Below are 20,073 nucleotides of genomic sequence, written 5' to 3'. Positions count from 1 at the left end.
TCCTATGACTACTTCTCCCTCTCCTTCACCCACTGTTACTACTCTCCTCCTCCCACTGTTACTCTCCTCCCCTCACTGTCACGTCTCCTCCTCCCTCTTCTAGTACTCTCCTCCACCCACTACTAATCCTCTCCTCCATCCACTAATACTCCACCCCCTCTCACTACCACTTCTTCTTCGCATTACCACTACTCTCCTCTGCCAACTACTCCACCTTCCAAACTACCCGCTTTCTCTACGCAGGTTTGGTGCTTTCCTGAGGGGGGATCAGTGAACCAGCAGTTCCTGTGCTTAACCCCAAGGTTTGTGAGTGGAAAAGCTGCAGGTCTGTCTAAGTGGGGCACTTCGGACCCCGTGTTTATTCCTACTAATTTCTGCTGTGGTTGGTGGCACCTCATCATCGGGGTCCATGGACATTATGCAGCATTCTATTGGTGGTCTTGCTCCCGGTGGTAAATGGAAAATACAGGCAGTAACCAAAGAGCAAAATTCTGCTGGCCCGTAAAATATCCTCTGCTGGCTTCAGCAAGTGGGAAAGCTACCACTGCGGTAAATGCATAACCACTGGCAAGCCCCATCACAGGTAAATACGATGTGTGTTAAAATAATAGTATTTGCCAATGGAAATACGAACAGTAGCGAGCGAGTGAGAAACAGTGGTATAACCAGAAGCCGGTCTTTAATATTGGCATGGTATAGCGTTCTTTCATCGATGGATGAAATTTCAATGGGGTTTTTTCCGAGTACATTTTACCGAAAAACTCTGAGATTTTTTTGGGCGGGGGGTTAGAAAAGGATATATACATATATTTGGGGTGGGGTGGTCGGGAATAGTTGAAAAATAATTGGGGATAGAGGGCTTGGGGGAACCCCCTCAAAAATAAAAATAAATCAATTCCAATGAGTTTTTTGGTAAAAAATATTCCAAAAAAACCCCATCAAAATGTCACCCATCGATGAAATGACATAGAACCATTGGCATACCCAGAAGCCAGTTTGAAATAGTGATATACCCATACGCTAGTCTTTAATACTGACATAACTATAAGCATCTACTGTTATGAAAACCGCCTGTGGTGTGTGTTGTGCTGTCACAAAACGCTCATGTGGTAATGAGGAAGTGCTAATTCCTGCTTTCAGAGTTACATGATATGCAGCCAGAGGTATTTTTACTGCCATTTTTTTGGTATATGGGGCAGCAGAACATTGATTCACATCTGTCTTCTGCAGTGCATTAATAATATACCTTTTATAATGACACGCTCACTGCTGCTGCCTTTGATGACGTCTGTGATTCCTGAATTTGACCGCAGTCTAATTTCATAAAGGACAGTTCTCTTCCGAAAGACTTGTATTCACACACACGTTTATCAGTTACAGAAGGGCAGAAGCGTCCTTTAAATCCACATCAATATGTGTTTATGTGTTTTATATGATGGGAACATCGTCCCTGAACAGTTCTGCTGATATGTGGAATTTGACCCCTCACCCCATCATCATTAATATTTAGTTTGATGGAAAAGCTGGTAATAGACAGGAACAGACTTCAGTGGGCCAGTCCCCCTTCTAATCGTTGCTCTAATCCTTGAGCAATAGTCGTTGGTTCCCCGGGCAACAGCGGTTGGTAGTATTCCTTTCGCAACCGAGAGAGGCCAGGGAGCAGGTGATCACTGACATTAGCACGGCAGGTTTTCTAACCGTAGTGCTGATAGAAATGTTTCTGTTTCCAATAATTAGCCATATCGAGCTTCTGAACCGTGTTTTGACATTTAAAAAAATAAAATAAACCTTAAGAGAGTCCCTATGGAAATGGAAGGCAGGGCTCAATACAGAGGCCATTTTCTCTTTATGTAACAAGCCCTGTGGTCCGTGGTCAGGTAAATAGAGGGGTGGCGAGTCCAGGGTAATAGTGGCTGAGGCCTTGGCAGTCTTTCATTCACATACTTTCAATGAGGACCGAGATGTTTTCATAAGCATCGGCTTTATCTCCTGTGAGGACCAGTACTGTCATGCCGGTTATGATTTAGACATCTTTGTTAGGAAGAGTCTTTCAGTGTCTTTAGGTCGTGACGACCATTGACCAGTTGTGGCCATTAGAGTCTGTGTTTATATCACAAACAACTCTTATACCTTGAGAATATCTGTTTGAATTCAAAATACTCCAGTTCCCCTTAAAGGTTTTTTTCACCATGACCATCAAAAAATCTGAGGGGCAGACTTGAAAGATAGCAGGGATTGACCTAAGGGAAGACTCCTTCTTGCATGGGCATTTTTACGTGGCCTGTTCCAGAGTGAGCTCACCTAACTCTCTGGTAATACTAGCACATGAAGGGAGAACCACTATTGTACCAAATCCCAAAATCCATGCTAGTTAAGCCACGTGTAACAGCTATTCTCTACTATATTTGTTGATATGTTGCCACTGTTGTCATTGAATAAAATGAACACAATATTTTATGAGGTAAAAGTGTACATAGCTCTTTCAGACCTTGCAATGGAGGCACCATCTCAGGTCATATGTTTTTTGCCATTTGACCCTTTTCATTTACTTGACACCGCCAACTTTTGCTAACAAGTTCTTGAGATTGTCATTTTTCTGACTCCACTACACATCCTGCCTACAAAAGCACTGAATGTCAACATTTCATCTGAAATACCTAACCTTTAATATACAATCTAGAGATAAGGGGATAGTCCCCAGTGCATCCAAAAATAGTATTAGAAGATCTATGATAGAACAACATGTGACTGACTCCTCTAAGTTAGGGGAATTATGGCTCATGTGGTCATAATGCCATAGCTTCTAGTTGTTGGAATCATTCTTGAAAGCATTGATACCCAAAAAAGAAGAAAGCTTCCCCCTCAAACACTGAGGGTTGGGGCACTGCTACTCAGATGTGCAACCACAAAAAATATTCATCTCACATTCAACCCATGAATGACGTTGTTGAAAGGTTTACCAACCCAGACCCAGAGTCCTTCAATGAGCCTAACAAAAGGTAAGACAACAAACAGGTTATTGGTTCAACCAATTTTGGAACAAATACCAATACCTATTGATAAGACTATAGATTAAGAAAAGAAAGGATTGCTTAATGGTCTATGCGCAGTGGTTGAACCATTGATAACCATATGTTGCAAGACCACATATAGGTGGCTCATTTTCCATAAACTCCAATCTATAGTTCAACAACACAATGTACAAAGACTTCTAGTCCTAATGGTTTTAAGCTGTTAGACAGCTAAAGCTACTTTTAGGAATGTGCTATTGCATTTTCAGAATGTTGGCACTCTTTCACATCAGATCAGGTACAGGTACAGCAGTTAAAGGTTTGCAGAATCCCTGTAGGTTTCACATGTAAATCAAGGAAGTCCAAACTCTATGTGTTTTCAGAAGTGCTTCGAGAGACATACATGGTTGAAAATTGCATAGATTTATCCATTCTTCGCTGAGTGGAAACTGTGTGGGCTTTAATGCAATAACGTCAGAAATTCGACTCTCAGAATAAGGATGGAGCGCTAAGTCTCTGAACGTGTCTTGACCAGAGGACCTCGAACCCGCTCCTCAACTTATCAAGGTGGCTCTCAATCTTGCTCGATTCAAGTTTATCACCCAAAGAACGGGTCAATATGTCAGGCGGGGAACCTATACCTTGTAGTGTGTCATTACCAGATTCCAACACATCCATACACCTGGATATTTTACCATTTTCATCCAGGGTCTCTCTTTCTCAAAGCTTTGCTTCTATACACATGTGTGTATGGTGGACCTGGACAAATGTCACTGGAAGATGCTGCTGTTTCAGGGTCATCTGCTTGATTTGGGATGATTGACGTTGAGATCATATCATTAGGACCTAACCGCTTAAATGCAGCTGGAAGGTTTGCCAAAATGCAGCACTTGCAGTTATAGCAGGTGCCGTGAGGACATGGGTGTCCTAACTGAATGACTAGCCTGTACCAGAACATGGCAACCCACTACCTGATCAGTTCACTGATTAACTGTTTTGGCTCACAATATTGCAACAGGCTAACCTTCAAGCCAGTCCTATTGTAGCAAAATATTCCAGCCTATGTGGCCCCCATCACCTATCCACACAATTCTTTGTGAAACTGATCGGGTCTAGCATTTGAAACACTTTTCATACTAAAAAAAGAGCTTTGGAAACACATGTAATTAAAAGCAGGGAAAGGCAGCATGATTCCGAACTACACACAGACAGTGTTGATTATGCTAATGTATTGCTTTGAGCCCACTCCTACATATGGAACTTGTGCATTGGTTCAATGGATCCTGATGTCATTTATATCAGCGTTTGTTGTGTTTTATTCTCGTCTATTTATGCTCTGATGCTCAGAGGACGGAAACTGCTGTGGCACTTTTGATGAATCTCAATAGACTGAAGCACCATTTTTAGTTCTAGGTCAAAAACCTGTAGTTAGTACGTATGTAACTCAATAACGTTTCACATATAATTTAGAAGCACAAACGATTCAATCAATGAAGCCATCAATTAATACTTTTAAGACAGTGCATTAAGAGGCTCATTCTTCTCATTGACCCTACCCTTTAACATACAATTTAATATGTAGCATGTAACAAAACTATCAAAAGTATGGAGTCTAAGCGAGCCTCTAAAGAGAAGGATTGCATGCAGGCCTTCGCCTGCCACACCCACCTTCCGGAACACAATCCCGGCAGAGGTTCAAAATGCCCCCACCATCTTGGAATTCAGCAAAACCTTCACAATGTGGCTTTTTCACAAATACCTGCCAGATGATTCCAAATACTACCCTTCCTCTACCAACAGTACTGCACTACTGTGTAAAATGTCAAAACACACACTGGCGCCCTCACATTGTAAAGTGCTCCCCTGCTTTCGAGCTGGGTCTCCAAGCAATACAAATATGTGTCAGTAAACAATCTCTTTTCAGATTATACATGAACACATTCCCAAAAATGCATCCAAATACATTAATGAATTCTAATGTTCCAATCATTATAAATATGCCATCATTGAAAAATATGTTTCTTCCATTTTATGATTTTAATCCATTCATATGAGCATACATTCTTAAACAGAGGACATGGGATTGCATCACGTGTATGTTCATTGTTTTGCAGTGCATTAACAAAAGTTCACATTATTGCCACTTTGAGCAGACCCAGAAGAAGCAATGGATAGTCATTTGTTGTAGCCACCTTCACAATAACATGGATTTCTGGCTTCAGTTGCATAGCAGAAAGGCTGAGTTATCCTTGGGAAAAACCTACCTCAAATCTTGCATTCTCAGGGAATTATTTCCTGAGTTTTACCTTTTTTTCTTTTTTGTAGTTTCTCTCCTTTAGTGTTCTGCAGAGAAACAGACACAACAGAAAGGATGTGTTACACCCAGTGTTTACTATTGGTGTAGATTTACGTAACCCTAAGCATGGACTGCACAGAAGTCGATACCGTTTGCCACAGAGTCTTTAGGTTTAAGTATTATTAAGGAGTACTCTTGAGTCAGTTACCATCATTTCGGATGTGCTTCCTTGGCTAGAGGACACATTGGGATTATGGTCTTTAAGAAGTACTCTTGAGATTACCATCTGTCCATATCCAAAAGTACTTGCTTGGCCAGCGACCATACTAGAAATACGGTGTTTAATAAGTACTCTTGAGATTACCATCAGGCCAGATCCTGAAGTGCTTCCTTGACTAGGAACCACATTGGGATTATGTCTTTAAGAAGTACTCTGAAACAGTCTTAAATTTACCATCAGTCCAGATCCGGATGTACCTGATTGGCAAGAGGCCATACCGGAATTATGGTCTTTAAGAAGTGTTCTTGAGTTTACCAGCAGTTCAGATCCTGATGCTTACTTGGCTAGAGATCACATTATGATTATGGTTTTAAAGAAGTACTCTTGAGTTTACCATCAGTCCTCATCCGAAGGTATTTGCTTGAACAGTGACCATAATGGGATTATGGTCTTTAATAAGTACTCTTGAGTTTACCATCGGTGCAAAACCAGAAGTGCTTCCTAGGCTAGAAACCATAATGGGATTATGGTCTTTAAGAAAAACTCTTGAGATTACCATATGTCCATATCTGCAAGTACATGCTAGGCCAGTGGCCATATTGGGAATATAGTCTTTAATAAGTAGTCTTGAGTTTACCATCAGCCCGATCCGGAAGCGGTTCCTTGGCTAGAGACCACATTGTGATTATGGTCTTTGGGAATAACACTAGAGTTTGTGATCTGTCTAGATCCAGAAGTACTTGCTTGGCCAGAGACCATACTGAGATTACGGTTTTTCAGAAGTACTCTAGAGTTAACCATCAGTCTAAATCCTGAAGTGCTTCCTTTGCTAGTGGCAATATTGGGATTAGAGTCTTTAAGAAATACTTTTGAGTTTACCATCATTCCAGATCAAGAAGTACTTCCTTTTCTAGTGACCACATTGGAATGATGGTCTTTATCCTCCTTCTAGTAGAGTAACATTTTAAGATGAGACTGACAAAGACAGAGTTGAGCATTGAGCACTATCTTAACACAAAAGTCCACCTCGGCCCATGCCCTTCTCAACAGACAGTTCCCTGAAATAACAGCAAGTGAAACATCCAGACAAATAATAGAATGATTACCATGCGTTAATCTGTAGAACAGGGGCTGGGAACTTGGCTCTACAGATGTGATGGACTTCAGCTTCCAGCAGCGCATGCTGTTATTTGCTGTAAGAGAAGGCCTAATAGTTTTGCCTGGATCACTACATCTTTGCCAAGATGAAGGGCAAAAAAAGAGATGTGATGCAGCTGAGAATGTAAATTCCCAATATCTTACAAGTCATTAACCGAGATAGAAAAAGAAGCGAAAGCAACATGAAAATTGTTGCAGGTCAAATAATCCCCCCCCCCACCGCCCCGACATTGGAGGCAATCCCTCAAAGCAACACAGTCCAAAAACCAAAACCAAAACGAGGGCCAAGCTGTAGCAGCCTCACATAAGCCCCCCCCAGGCTGGCACAGTGTCTAGGCATAGTGCAGCAGAAATAGATGCACACAGGCATGGGCACCAACTGAAATGTTCTGTGTTCACCGTTGTAGAAAGTGCTGTGTAACCGATGACAACAGCCTGTCAAAGGGCGACTCGAGTGACTGGGCAGATCTTATAACAAATGTTTCCCATAATTTCCAGTTAGGGGGGTGGGGGCATGACACACCTTTTTTAAAAAAATGATATCCAAATCCATTGAGTGAGAGGAAACAATGCTGGAGGAAGTCTTTTTACACATGCTTCCCCTTAACTATGTTGAACTACTATGATGTGCATATGTTGTCATGTTGTCTGCTGCAATCCCATGAATGATTATCTTCCCTATGCCTTGTGTATTCAAAAGTGTCTGGCAATTCATTAAAACAAATATATATCTTTTTATATTCAAGTACTGTCGAAGCCAAAACCAAAAGAAGCTCCAGCAGCTGCAAAGAAACAAGGTAAATCAGAGTGTGCAACACATGAAGCTCAATCTTCATTGGGAGGAAGATTCCATGGTGTAAGAGGATTCAATTCAACACTACAGCTAAGCCAATGCCTAGTCTGGGATACTGAATGGAAACCCTTATTGATATATCTTTATGTCCAGTTCTTGAGTTCTGGATGACTACCCCTATATAACACCCCTCTCTTAGAATCCCCCTGACCCCACTGAGCCAAGAAGTAGTTCTGTTTTGCAAGTTTAAAATGTTTATTTGAGAATGTAAACAATATATATATCACACTTTATAATAAATTAATAATTGAATATCACACTTAATCTGAGCAGTAATCAATAATGGATAGTCTGGCACTAGCACACTTCTTTATAATCAATGATGAGTGGGTATAGGATGGATAAGATAGCAAGAATACTTTTATGGTTTCAAATAGATGCAATGTGGAATGAAAATGCAGTACAGAAAATAACTTGATAGGATTTCAACAAAAGACAAAGTAATCACTTTCTTGGACAATTCACCCCCCCCCCTTTATGCAATGTAAGGAGATGAAGATGAGAGCACACAGTTCTTAGGAATGCAATCAAATAGAATTCAGTTCAATTCCCCCCCAGCAAGCTTAGAGAAAACCGGTATGAGTTTTAAAACACAGGCCCAAGTGCTTTGAATGTGGTGGCAATGAAGTGAGAAATATGCTGAAAATGGTTTTAATTCCCTTAAGGAGGTTCAGGGTGAGTGGTATCTAGTTGATATTAGTTCAGGCTTACTCTAGCAATGATTCAGGGATGGTTCTTAGGAGGCAAACGAAATTTTTAGCAAGGAAAGAAATGACTGCTGATGGTTACACATGGCTGGATTTTTAACCAAATCGCAAATCGCGGTAAAATTCGCAAGTGCATGAATCGTGATTACGGCGAAAGTATAAGGAGTAGCAAGTCGGTTCTAGGTTCGTTGGAAAGCTAAGATTGTAAGCTTCCAGAGGGAAGTTACATCAAGTTTCTAGCCCAAACGGTTCCAAAGATATGAACGATTTTGTAAAGGTCGTTTTTCGAATTTAAAGTAACTCAAATTGACAGGTGACAGCTTTTAAAAATGACAGGTGACAGCTATGCGGCTGCAGAATTGACACGTGACAGTTAGGAGGCAGTTCGACTTAGATTAAATAGATTTAATTATATCACTGGAAACTAAGAGATTTGGTTTCACACCGTCCTAGCTGTACTCACAATGTATTTGGAAGGTCTAGTTCTCACGGATCGGGTCAAGATGGCTTCGGTTCTGGTTTCGCCCTGGACGGTCTCTGGCACATCGTCTGGTCTCTGCTCTGCTGGTCTGGTCTGACACTGCTCCTGGCCCGGCTCCTGGATCTCTCGGTACAGCGTCTGTGCACAGCTCCTGGATCTTTCTGCACAGCTTTCTCTGGACACAGCGCTGATCTGCACGGCTCCTGGATGCTGCTACCGCTGTTAGGTTTGCTGGATGCTGAGGCCTGCTGAGAAGAGTTCTCAGTTTGTGGGTTTAGGCCCTTGCTTTGAGTTCTGAATCAAGTTCTTTGGAGTTTTAAAGTCTAAGTGTTGGATCTGGTATCTTCTGGATGTTGTGTGGTCCGGCAGAGAGCGTTGCAGCAACTGGATTTGAATGTCCTCTCTAGCTTCCAGTGGCTCTTTTTATGTCTTTTGAAAGTGGGTGTGTGTGCAGCATCACTAAGCCGGCCCCTCTCTCAACTGGTCATTGGTCAAGCTTTCCGCAGTGCTTGGATTGGGGGAAGGAAATGTGTGTCAGAGTGATGCTGTAGGTTTTATGGGTCAGAGGATCCTCCCCTGGTCAGTTTGCCCACAAATCTATATTTGACCCAAATACATATTGCACAGATACACAGTTGTTTAAAATTACATGCACCCATCACATATCACATGAGGTATACTCTGTTCAAACTCTGCTCTTCCTGGGGGCTTGCATTCAGAAATGGCAACATTTTGTACTTTTTAACTGGTTTTGCAATATCGGACATTTACCCAAATTTACACACATGTGCGCAAGGAGTGTGGACATTAATTGATGAAGTGTCAGATTTTTAACATGCAGACATTTGGAGTGAAACCCTATTTTCCGCTAGCAACCCCCCAGATCATACCACCAGGTCCTTAAACCTCTTAAAATGTGGGCAGAAAAATCACAAAAATTATGGTATCATTTAGATAATTTTGACAAGTCCGCACCATGAGTTATACATCTTTCTTAAAATCATATTCTGGCCAACAGGGGTGTGTCTTCCCAGGTCAAATGGTGGAGAAACCAGTCTATCCACTTTCTTTAAGGTCAGCCTGTCCTTAGAGGGGCTGCCCCTCCACGTTTCTGCCAAGAGGAAGCCACTTTACGACCTCCCCTATAAACCATCTGCCTGAGTCAAGGAAGGGCTTTGTTCAAAAGGAAGCCATTTACGACCACCCTAATAAACCATCTGCCTGGGCCCAGGACAGGCCTTTGTTCAACTCCCTGTAGCTGCTCCACCCCTAATCTAATCACAGAGGTGACAACTCCTTTTGGCAAGGGGAAGAGTGGCTGAGCAGGTTTTAACTCCTGTAGGGGTAGATGTCAGGCAGAATTCAGTTTCATTAAGCCAGGTTTCAGCTAAATGTCACTTTTTGTCCCCCAGTTTAAGTCTATTACGATTTTTACATACACATTAAATAATTACTTCCTTCAAGTCATTTCAGAATATAGTTTTACATTGTATCCACCTCTTAGCAAGTCTTTCCTTGGTCTGGTTTTGTTTCATTTGTTCAGTTTTACACAAAAGTCTGGTGGTTTTAAAACGCCGGCTTTCTGATAGTGGTGAGTACTGGTAATGCATCCATTTTTGGGATTTAAGAAAATGAATTCCCCACAGTTCTAGGTTGCTTTTGGCAATCAGCATTGCCATTCCCAATGGTTTCAGGCTACTGTGTGGGTAGCCCAATGGTGGTTTTAGGCAGTGCCCTCCTGTGCTCACAACCTAGGCAAAAATGGGTGGCAGCCTATTCTTCATGCATTTCCCTGTGCATTTTCTGGGAAGTTCTGGCCATCATGATGTTTTCCATGCCAGTACTGCACAGTTTTCCTATTCTGGCGTACATGTGGGCTTTTTGGCCATCTTGGATTTTCGAAGCCCACATCAACAAATGTTGCAGCATGATAGCTCAAACGTGGGTCAGGACACCCAACAAAGGAAAGAATCCCAAGTAGTGCATCCACAGTCAGGGAACATTCTGAAGGATTCTCATGAATCATGCTCACGTGGGCAGCCAGCAGAAATCAGTAATTGTCGTCGCCATCAAACACATTACAATTGATCCTTGTGTACTCAGCTTGCTAATGTCCCCTCTGGCATCTGCATGCCGGTCCAGTGGAGACCTACTACAATTCCCTGCACAGAGCAGGAGAAACACATGGAGCCGATTTTACGCATAGTGGAGACTTTCTTTAAAAATAGTCTACGTCTGAAGAAATCCCTGGAAACATTGTGTGCATGTGTTTTCCCGCTTCTGCAACATTTAACACCCTGCTCAAAATGTGGGTGATAGTCGCGAGAAAATTGGCAGGTAAATAGCACTGCATGTGTCTGTAACCAGTGACTTCGACCAGAGATAAAATACCTTCACCCGCATTCTGAGGATGACTTAAAGTCCAGGCAAGCAGATTGTGTCCTGGAAAAAACTGCACCTGCACAATCTAAAACATGCTTGACAACTGATAGGAATTCAAACTTTAACACTGCATTTTGTTGTGCTCTATGACACGACCAGGAAAAGGAAAACACAGGGAAGAGCAAGAGACACACAGGTAAGTGGAAAGGCTTTATTCATACAAGCCTACCCCCTACATGGGAACTGCACGTTCCTGGACACGATGGTAACCGCCTCTCGGGTCCTCCGTGGAGAGCATCACACAGCAATATTCACAGGATGCTCCTGCGCGACCCGTCGCACGGGGCACACGACAGGCGCCCATGAGGCCACAAGAGGGATGAGCCTGTGGCCATAGATCCTGCTACACACCTTCTCTCTTAACTAAACAAACTTAACACATAGTCCTTGAATTTTACAGGTGGCTGTCGCGCACGTGCACCATGCTCAAGATCTCCTTATTCGGCTTGCAGTCCACCACTCTTCTGCAGGCTGAACTCAACCTGCGTATCCGGAGTACCCTTCTTCAGAGCTGCTCACCATTTCCCCCTCCACGTCACCTACACCTTTACTTGGAACATCATCACAATATCGAATTGAGGAGTTACCGCTACCATTCTCACTTCGAACTGAGGGGTCACGACTCTTCACACCCACAACAGGCACCCTCTCACATCCTTCCTGAGACCCCACAGATACATCTGTACCTATCACACCCCCCCAGCCACCACCATTGGGCAACTTTTGAAATACCTTCTGGTGCACAACTCCACTACAATCACGCACATTGCGCTTCATCTCATGGGCCTGATTCACTGAGCTTTTCCCTATGGGATTGCACCATTATAAAACACTTCTATGAATCAGGCCTAGAGACACTCAACAGCTGGCTTAGACTCCACATCATGGCAACTCCAACACAACACAGTCCCCATGACTTTGCAAATGTTCCTGGCAGCAGACAGATAAGGAGTACCCACACCTCTCACTCTTGGGTTCCTCACCCTGACAAAGCCACCAACCTCAAATGGCTCTGTATTCACACATGTCCTACTGTCATACCACCGCTTGTACCTTTCCTGGCACATCTCTGCCCTACTGATAAGCTCCTCCCTAATCACCTTAGCTGGACCACCAGAGGTCCCTAGTCATTCCATAGTCAGATCCTCAACCAGTTTTCTGCCCCTCAATGCCACAAAGGATATTGCTCCCGTAGTGGAATGGGGAGTGATCCTATAAGCCCAGAGCTTATCAGGTATCAAACTCTCAACATCCAAGTTGGAAAGGTTGCCAAGCTGAAGCGTCCCTTTCAGCACTCTATTGAAATGCTCAACCAATCCATTTTGGCATGGACAATACAAGGCAGTAGTCTCATGACGAACGGCACTCCCCCTCAAATATTCCACCACATATCGGACTTGAATTGCACGCCATTGTCGGTGAACAGGATGGATGGAAACCCTTCCACACTATGGCGTCATCTGACCACCCCACACAGGGCCACTTGGAACAGTAGTCCATGAGTACGAACATTCCTTATTTCCCTTGATAACACTTGGGTAAAGGGCCATTTATATCCAGCTCTCAGAACTTCATCGGGGATTTCATGGGACACAATGGAGGTTTCTCAACCACATGGCAGCTTGTCACTGGATGCACATTGTACACAGTGCCTAACTAGATGCTCCACCTCAGCATCCAAACTCGGCCACCAATATGTCTTATTCTCTTCTTAGTCATATTCATTTCTAGATTTCCTGTATGGGAGATGTTGAGAATGAAACTCCTCATCCCCTTCAAGGGATCGATTTTCTCACCTCCGCACAAAACTTCACCATCCATCCACACATTCTTTTTGACCTGTTTGAACTGTTCACAAACACCTGCAGCCTTTTTGGGCCAACTGGCCCCTATTAACTGGTGAACCTTAGTCATCTCTGCATCTGCCTCACTCAGCTCAAGGCATCAGGGCCAAGTCCAACACTTCATTCTGACCAACAACTTCGATCATGTTACACCCCTGCCCACAAATCCCCACCCCTTCAAAGGGAAGACGGGAAAGGCAATCTGCCACTGCATTCCTTGAGCCTGGGACATAGACCACAGATAAATTATCCTCTTGGAGGGCTAGAGCCCAACAATTTATCCTCTGGGATACCCCCACATTTTTCCCACAAAATGCATGAACCAATGGTTTGTGATCAGTCTTCAAGGCGAATGGCACATCGCACAAAAAGAATTTAAAGTGGCTGACAGCCCAAAAACATGCCAACAGCTCTGTCTCTCTACAGTAGAGTAGTTCCTCTCTGGGCAATGTAAAGCTCTGGGGTCAAACACAATTACACACTCTCTGCCCTCCTGGAGCTGGATAAGAGCAGCCCCACTGTGCTAGCATCAGTCATTAGGATGATCTTACAACACAGATTGAACATACCAAGCGTGGTTGCACGCACCCGCAATACTGTTCTTCATCTGAGAGAACTCTCCCTCACATTCCCGCTCCATACAAACTTGACATTCTTTTTTAAGTTTCCTCAATGGGGCACAAATGGTGGCAAACCTCTCTAGAAACTTAGAATAGTACTCAGCTAAGCTTATGAACGCTTTCAGAGCATCTTTGTTCTGAGGTGCCGGAGCCATTAGCACTGTCTCCCCTAAGTTATTCTTGGGCCTGATACCTTGCAAGTCAATAATATGCCCTAGGTAAGGCACCTCTGTCATTCTAAATCTCCACTTTTCTTTCTTTACAGTAATACCAGCCTGGCCCAAAATCCTCAGTACCTCAAACACGTGTTCCGCATGATGCTCGCGATCAGGAGCCAACACTAGAATGTCACCCTGGAAGCACTTCACATTGGGCAAACTGTTAAACAACCGTTCCATAACTCTCTGGAACACTGGCTTGGCTGACACCAACCCTCATGGCATTCTTTTGAACCTTTAGGCACTGAACGGTGTAACATATGAGGTTAGAGATCTACAGTCGGGATGAAATACCATCAGAAACCTCTCCACCAGCTTCCTGTCCACGGTGCATCTCACTCTCTGGTCACGTCCAGACTGTCAGCGAGCGTTCCACACGCACCATTTTTATTCAAGCCACGCAGAGTAGCCACACACAGGTTCACTTTTTCTTCTTGCTGCTGCGAACGTGAAAAGAAGAGATGGTGTTCCATAACAACATTTATGCAAGGCCCAAACTGTGAAAGTAGAGCATGCTCAGTAGCTCGGTAGACATCTTGAGCATCGCCCTGCCCTTCTCCTTGAGGTCTGGGTGGGCACAAATCACTGAGGAGCCCCAGGTATATCTTCCAAGTTGCTTTATTCTCTCCTTGGTTAAAGGTTGACTTACAAGATCAGGATAGGTAGGCAAACAGGATGCATGGAAGAGATATCTTTCAAGTTGCTATAGTCTCTCCTTAGTTACAGGTTGACTTACAAGATCAGGATAGGTAGGCAAACAGGATGCATGGAAGAGATATCTTTCAAGTTGCTATATTCTCTCCTTAGTTACAGGTTGACTTACAAGATCAGGATAGGTAGGCAAACAGGATGCATGGAAGAGATATCTTTCAAGTTGCTATATTCTCTCCTTAGTTACAGGTTGACTTACAAGATCAGGATAGGTAGACAAACAGGGTGCATGGAAGAGAACACCCACCAGACACACGCACATCCATCCCACGGCACCAACTGACTCTTGCGGAGCATTCGCTAAGGGAACGCTCTGCACAATCCACTAGGTGACATGCAGACTACAGCAGAAACAGATCAGAATACCTCGAAAGTAGCCCGATTGGAGATTGGGCTAAGGGTTGGTCCCAGGCACCTAGCCCTAAGATAACAATTATGTTGGTGGTTCCAAAGCGCACCATACAACCTTTTATTTAACAAATGTATAAAATGTGTAAATACATAGATAACATGGTTTATTGGACAATGGGCAAGCACACCTGCCAGTACTTAGTCAGAACTGAGTGACTACTCAGCATAATCTGTTTGCCTTCATTTGGAGCAGCTGCCGAAACGTGATAATGAAATATTCACCAGCAAATAATATTGAAGGATTTCTGTCCCGGTGCCTCAGTTCATCAGCTGATATTTCTACCCGTTTACAACATAACAAATTGCACACTGGCAACTTTTTTCCACTGCTTGTCTCTCCACCACAATAGAGAAGCACATCCATGGACTCATATTCCAATACAGGAAAATGTCTTCTATGAAGAAAGGGTTATTTGCATATATGTGAACCCCTCTGCCCTTTCCCCCCAAGTGAATACATTTCTAGACTCTGGACCTTCGCATAATATCACTTGAGTATTAAAACAAGACCAGCCTCTCTCTGATATGTGTATGTCATTCTGTCCATGTAGGATCTGGAACGTTACAACATGTCATTAATCTGGTCTCATTGGCAATGTTTGCACTCAAACAATGGCAAGCATTTTCTTAATATGTCTATGTTTTAAAAGGGGTAATAGCATAGTTCTCATTTTCTAATGGACGGATGTTATTTTTCAGGGTTTACATTTACAGTGTTTTAAAAATTACATGTTTAAATGTTCACTGCAAAAATGCTGAATGTGTAATTGAGACATATGTCCAGATTTTGATGTTTGCTGCAGCATACAGACCCAAGTATTTTTTGTTTTGTTTTTATGGTATGGAGGAAGCAAACGGTTATATTGCTTTGTTTAGAATCATCTTTTTTCAAATTCATTATAGACTTGACATAATCCAATTCAAGTATTTATTGTTTCTTAATCAAATTTTAAATCATGTTAAGCATTATGCAATTAATATATCATATGCCACAATAAGCTGCAATGAACTGGTGTACATTATGGAAACAATCACATACTCAAAACTGGAGATTGATGGCATGATCACAACCTTTGTTGTGTCACAGGTGGCCCGGAAAACCACTTTGAACCCCTGGGCTTGTTCAAGGGTGTTAAGCCTTTCCTTTGTGGGCCCTACGGCTGTCCCTCTCCCTCTTCTCTCCCTTGAGGAGTTCCTCCCTCAGCCAGGCATCCATAACTCTGATTAGTTCTACCGAAGGGTAACCCCTACTGTCCAATGGCTCCCTGAGGCTTTCCCTAAATGTTGGCTTTCCAACTCCCTTTCTTGCCCTACGCTCGCCACATGGTAGTGTTCTAATGGGAACATTAGTGACTGTGCCTTATAGTTCCTACATGTGAGTCACCTCCACTTGTATTCAGGGCTACCTTGCCCTCCTATTCTAAATGCCTTTTCTTCCCGGCTCCTCCCATCAACCTCGTATCCATCTGATATTTCACTCAACCAAGCTCTCACTCCATCCTTTGATATTTTGTCTCCTCTCACACTACCACACCCCTTCTTGCCCTACTACTCCCCTTCATCTCCTATGACTACTTCTCCCTCTCCTTCACCCACTGTTACTACTCTCCTCCTCCCACTGTTACTCTCCTCCCCTCACTGTCACGTCTCCTCCTCCCTCTTCTAGTACTCTCCTCCACCCACTACTAATCCTCTCCTCCATCCACTAATACTCCACCCCCTCTCACTACCACTTCTTCTTCGCATTACCACTACTCTCCTCTGCCAACTACTCCACCTTCCAAACTACCCGCTTTCTCTACGCAGGTTTGGTGCTTTCCTGAGGGGGGATCAGTGAACCAGCAGTTCCTGTGCTTAACCCCAAGGTTTGTGAGTGGAAAAGCTGCAGGTCTGTCTAAGTGGGGCACTTCGGACCCCGTGTTTATTCCTACTAATTTCTGCTGTGGTTGGTGGCACCTCATCATCGGGGTCCATGGACATTATGCAGCATTCTATTGGTGGTCTTGCTCCCGGTGGTAAATGGAAAATACAGGCAGTAACCAAAGAGCAAAATTCTGCTGGCCCGTAAAATATCCTCTGCTGGCCTCAGCAAGTGGGAAAGCTACTACCACTGCGGTAAATGCATAACCACTGGCAAGCCCCATCACAGGTAAATACGATGTGTGTTAAAATAATAGTAATTGCCAATGGAAATACGAACAGTAGCGAGCGAGTGAGAAACAGTGGTATAACCAGAAGCCGGTCTTTAATATTGGCATGGTATAGCGTTCTTTCATCGATGGATGAAATTTCAATGGGGTTTTTTCCGAGTACATTTTACCGAAAAACTCTGAGATTTTTTTGGGCGGGGGGTTAGAAAAGGATATATGCATATATTTGGGGTGGGGTGGTCGGGAATAGTTGAAAAATAATTGGGGATAGAGGGCCTGGGGGAACCCCCTCAAAAATAAAAATAAATCAATTCCAATGAGTTTTTTGGTAAAAAATATTCCAAAACAACCCCATCAAAATGTCACCCATCGATGAAATGACATAGAACCATTGGCATACCCAGAAGCCAGTTTGAAATAGTGATATACCCATACGCTAGTCTTTAATACTGACATACCTATAAGCATCTACTGTTATGAAAACCGCCTGTGGTGTGTGTTGTGCTGTCACAAAACGCTCATGTGATAATGAGGAAGTGCTCATTCCTGCTTTCAGAGTTACATGATATGCAGCCAGAGGTATTTTTACTGCCATTTTTTTGGTATATGGGGCAGCAGAACATTGATTCACATCTGTCTTCTGCAGTGCATTAATAATATACCTTTTATAATGACACGCTCACTGCTGCTGCCTTTGATGACGTCTGTGATTCCTGAATTTGACCGCAGTCTAATTTCATAAAGGACAGTTCTCTTCCGAAAGCCTTGTATTCACACACACGTTTATCAGTTACAGAAGGGCAGAAGCGTCCTTTAAATCCACATCAATATGTGTTTATGTGTTTTATATGATGGGAACATCGTCCCTGAACAGTTCTGCTGATATGTGGAATTTGACCCCTCACCCCATCATCATTAATATTTAGTTTGATGGAAAAGCTGGTAATAGACAGGAACAGACTTCAGTGGGCCAGTCCCCTTTCTAATCGTTGCTCTAATCCTTGAGCAGTAGTCGTTGGTTCCCCGGGCAACAGCGGTTGGTAGCATTCCTTTCGCAACCGGGAGAGGCCAGGGAGCAGGTGATCACTGACATTAGCACGGCAGGTTTTCTAACCATAGTGCTGATAGAAATGTTTCTGGTTCCAATAATTAGCCATATCGAGCTTCTGAACCGTGTTTTGACATTTAAAAAAATAAAATAAACCTTAAGAGAGTCCCTATGGAAATGGAAGGCAGGGCTCAATACAGAGGCCATTTTCTCTTTATGTAACAAGCCCTGTGGTCCGTGGTCAGGTAAATAGAGGAGTGGCGAGTCCAGGGTAATAGTGGCTGAGGCCTTGGCAGTCTTTCATTCACATACTTTCAATGAGGACCGAGATGTTTTCATAAGCATCGGCTTTATCTCCTGTGAGGACCAGTACTGTCATGCCGGTTATGATTTAGACATCTTTGTTAGGAAGAGTCTTTCAGTGTCTTTAGGTCGTGACGACCATTGTGCGCAACATAGAGCACAGTTGCACGGCCCTTTAGACCCTGCATTGGTGCCTGTGGCCGGGTTTCGATCATGTCTCGGGAGGATAGCTCAGGGGCAACGTGCTCGCCTTGGAAGCAAGGCGACAGGGAGCAGCACAGGTTCAATCCTTAGGTCTGCGCTTAGAAACCTCTGGGTATTCAGGGCATTATAAATAACCTATCATAATAATAATTTGGCATTTATATAGCGCTACGAACCCTCAAGTATCTGAGGGCTGCTTATTGTTACCCACGGTATGTGGTGCTCATTTATCGACCTCGGAAGGATGAAAGGCTGAGTTTGGCCCTGCCGGGATTCGAACCTGCGTTAGCAGACTCTGCACCGATGTCAAAGCAAGCGCTCTACTCACTGTGCCACTTGACCGGCGTATAGGTTATACTTGATATAATATCATATCAAGTATGAGGCTGGCCGATGCACTGCAGAGGGTGAGATAGGACAAACTCTTGTAGCTAAGGTTCAGGGCAGCTCTGCTGCTTGAAGACGTATGGTTCTTACTCGTTGTGGGTTAGATGCAGATTAGATGATGGCAGCACCAAACTGTTGGTTCCCTCTGGTTTCTTTCAGAAGTCCAATACTGTCAGAGAAGAAGTTGCTGTCTTTTCCTTGCAATTTTCTGCAATTCGGCATTCTTCTCTTGTTCCGTGACTCTACCAAAGCAATGGAGCAAGTGTTGGAAGCTCGGAGCAAAGTATAGTCCTTTTCCAGGTGTCTAACAGAACCAGAGCTGTGTATTGCTACAGAGCAAGCCCAAATGCACTCCAAGGGGACTAAAGTCCCTATACAAAAGTTAATGTTTTTCATAAATGTTTTCACCGAATTGGCAGATATTCAAATTCAAACGTATCTTGACTTGAATGGCTGTTAGCGATACAACATTCACAATAAAATTCAACATACAACGTCACACATCAGTGTTAAATGTATAGATAAACCAGAACTTAGATCGTAGAGCTAACTCTTGGATTTTTAATCATTCAAGTCCAAAAATTATTTGAAATGAGGAAGTGAGATTTGCAAAGTGTCCTCTATTTACACATAGAGCATGTTTTGTTAATGTTACATACAGGGCACAGAACATTTTAAACATCAGGAATGCCTTAAAGCAACAGGCATTGTGCAAATCATTAACAGATCTCAGCACGTTTGTCACTTCATACATCAATCGATCAAATTAACGTAAATTTCCAGGAGAAAGTCCCTTTTGAATATCTAAAGATAACCAACGCGTTTCGGTTCATAGAACCATCTTCAGTGTATGGACTTCACTGTTCCTATTCAGAGTAACGTTCATGTAACAGACCCTACGGGGTAATGGAGATAGAAATCTATTTAGTATTCTGTTTAGTAATCTCTTTGGTAAGAACTCTTAGTTTCTATGTTCAAATCCACTAGTAATAGATGTATGGTAAAAAAG

General features: G+C 43.2%; 1 protein-coding gene across 50 annotated transcripts in view; it reads left to right on the top strand.

Moving 5' to 3' along the window:
- Positions 1-20,073, top strand: part of TRDN (triadin) — a 1,596,486-nt gene that overhangs the window by 735,739 nt on the left and 840,674 nt on the right. For 47 of the 50 annotated variants that reach the window (XM_069607588.1, XM_069607568.1, XM_069607596.1 and 44 more), the window contains one exon: positions 7,432-7,482. The exons of the other annotated variants lie outside the window; for them this stretch is intronic. In XM_069607588.1, the coding sequence (XP_069463689.1) occupies positions 7,432-7,482 (51 nt within the window). The remainder of the gene's footprint in view (positions 1-7,431; positions 7,483-20,073) is intronic. 50 annotated transcript variants of the gene reach the window in all.

The sequence above is a fragment of the Ambystoma mexicanum genome, chromosome 4q (assembly GCF_040938575.1).
Source record: "Ambystoma mexicanum isolate Mex_15411 chromosome 4q, UKY_AmexF1_1, whole genome shotgun sequence".
In the NCBI taxonomy this organism is placed as follows: domain Eukaryota; kingdom Metazoa; phylum Chordata; class Amphibia; order Caudata; family Ambystomatidae; genus Ambystoma; species Ambystoma mexicanum.
This window is presented reverse-complemented; position numbering and strand designations above follow the sequence as displayed.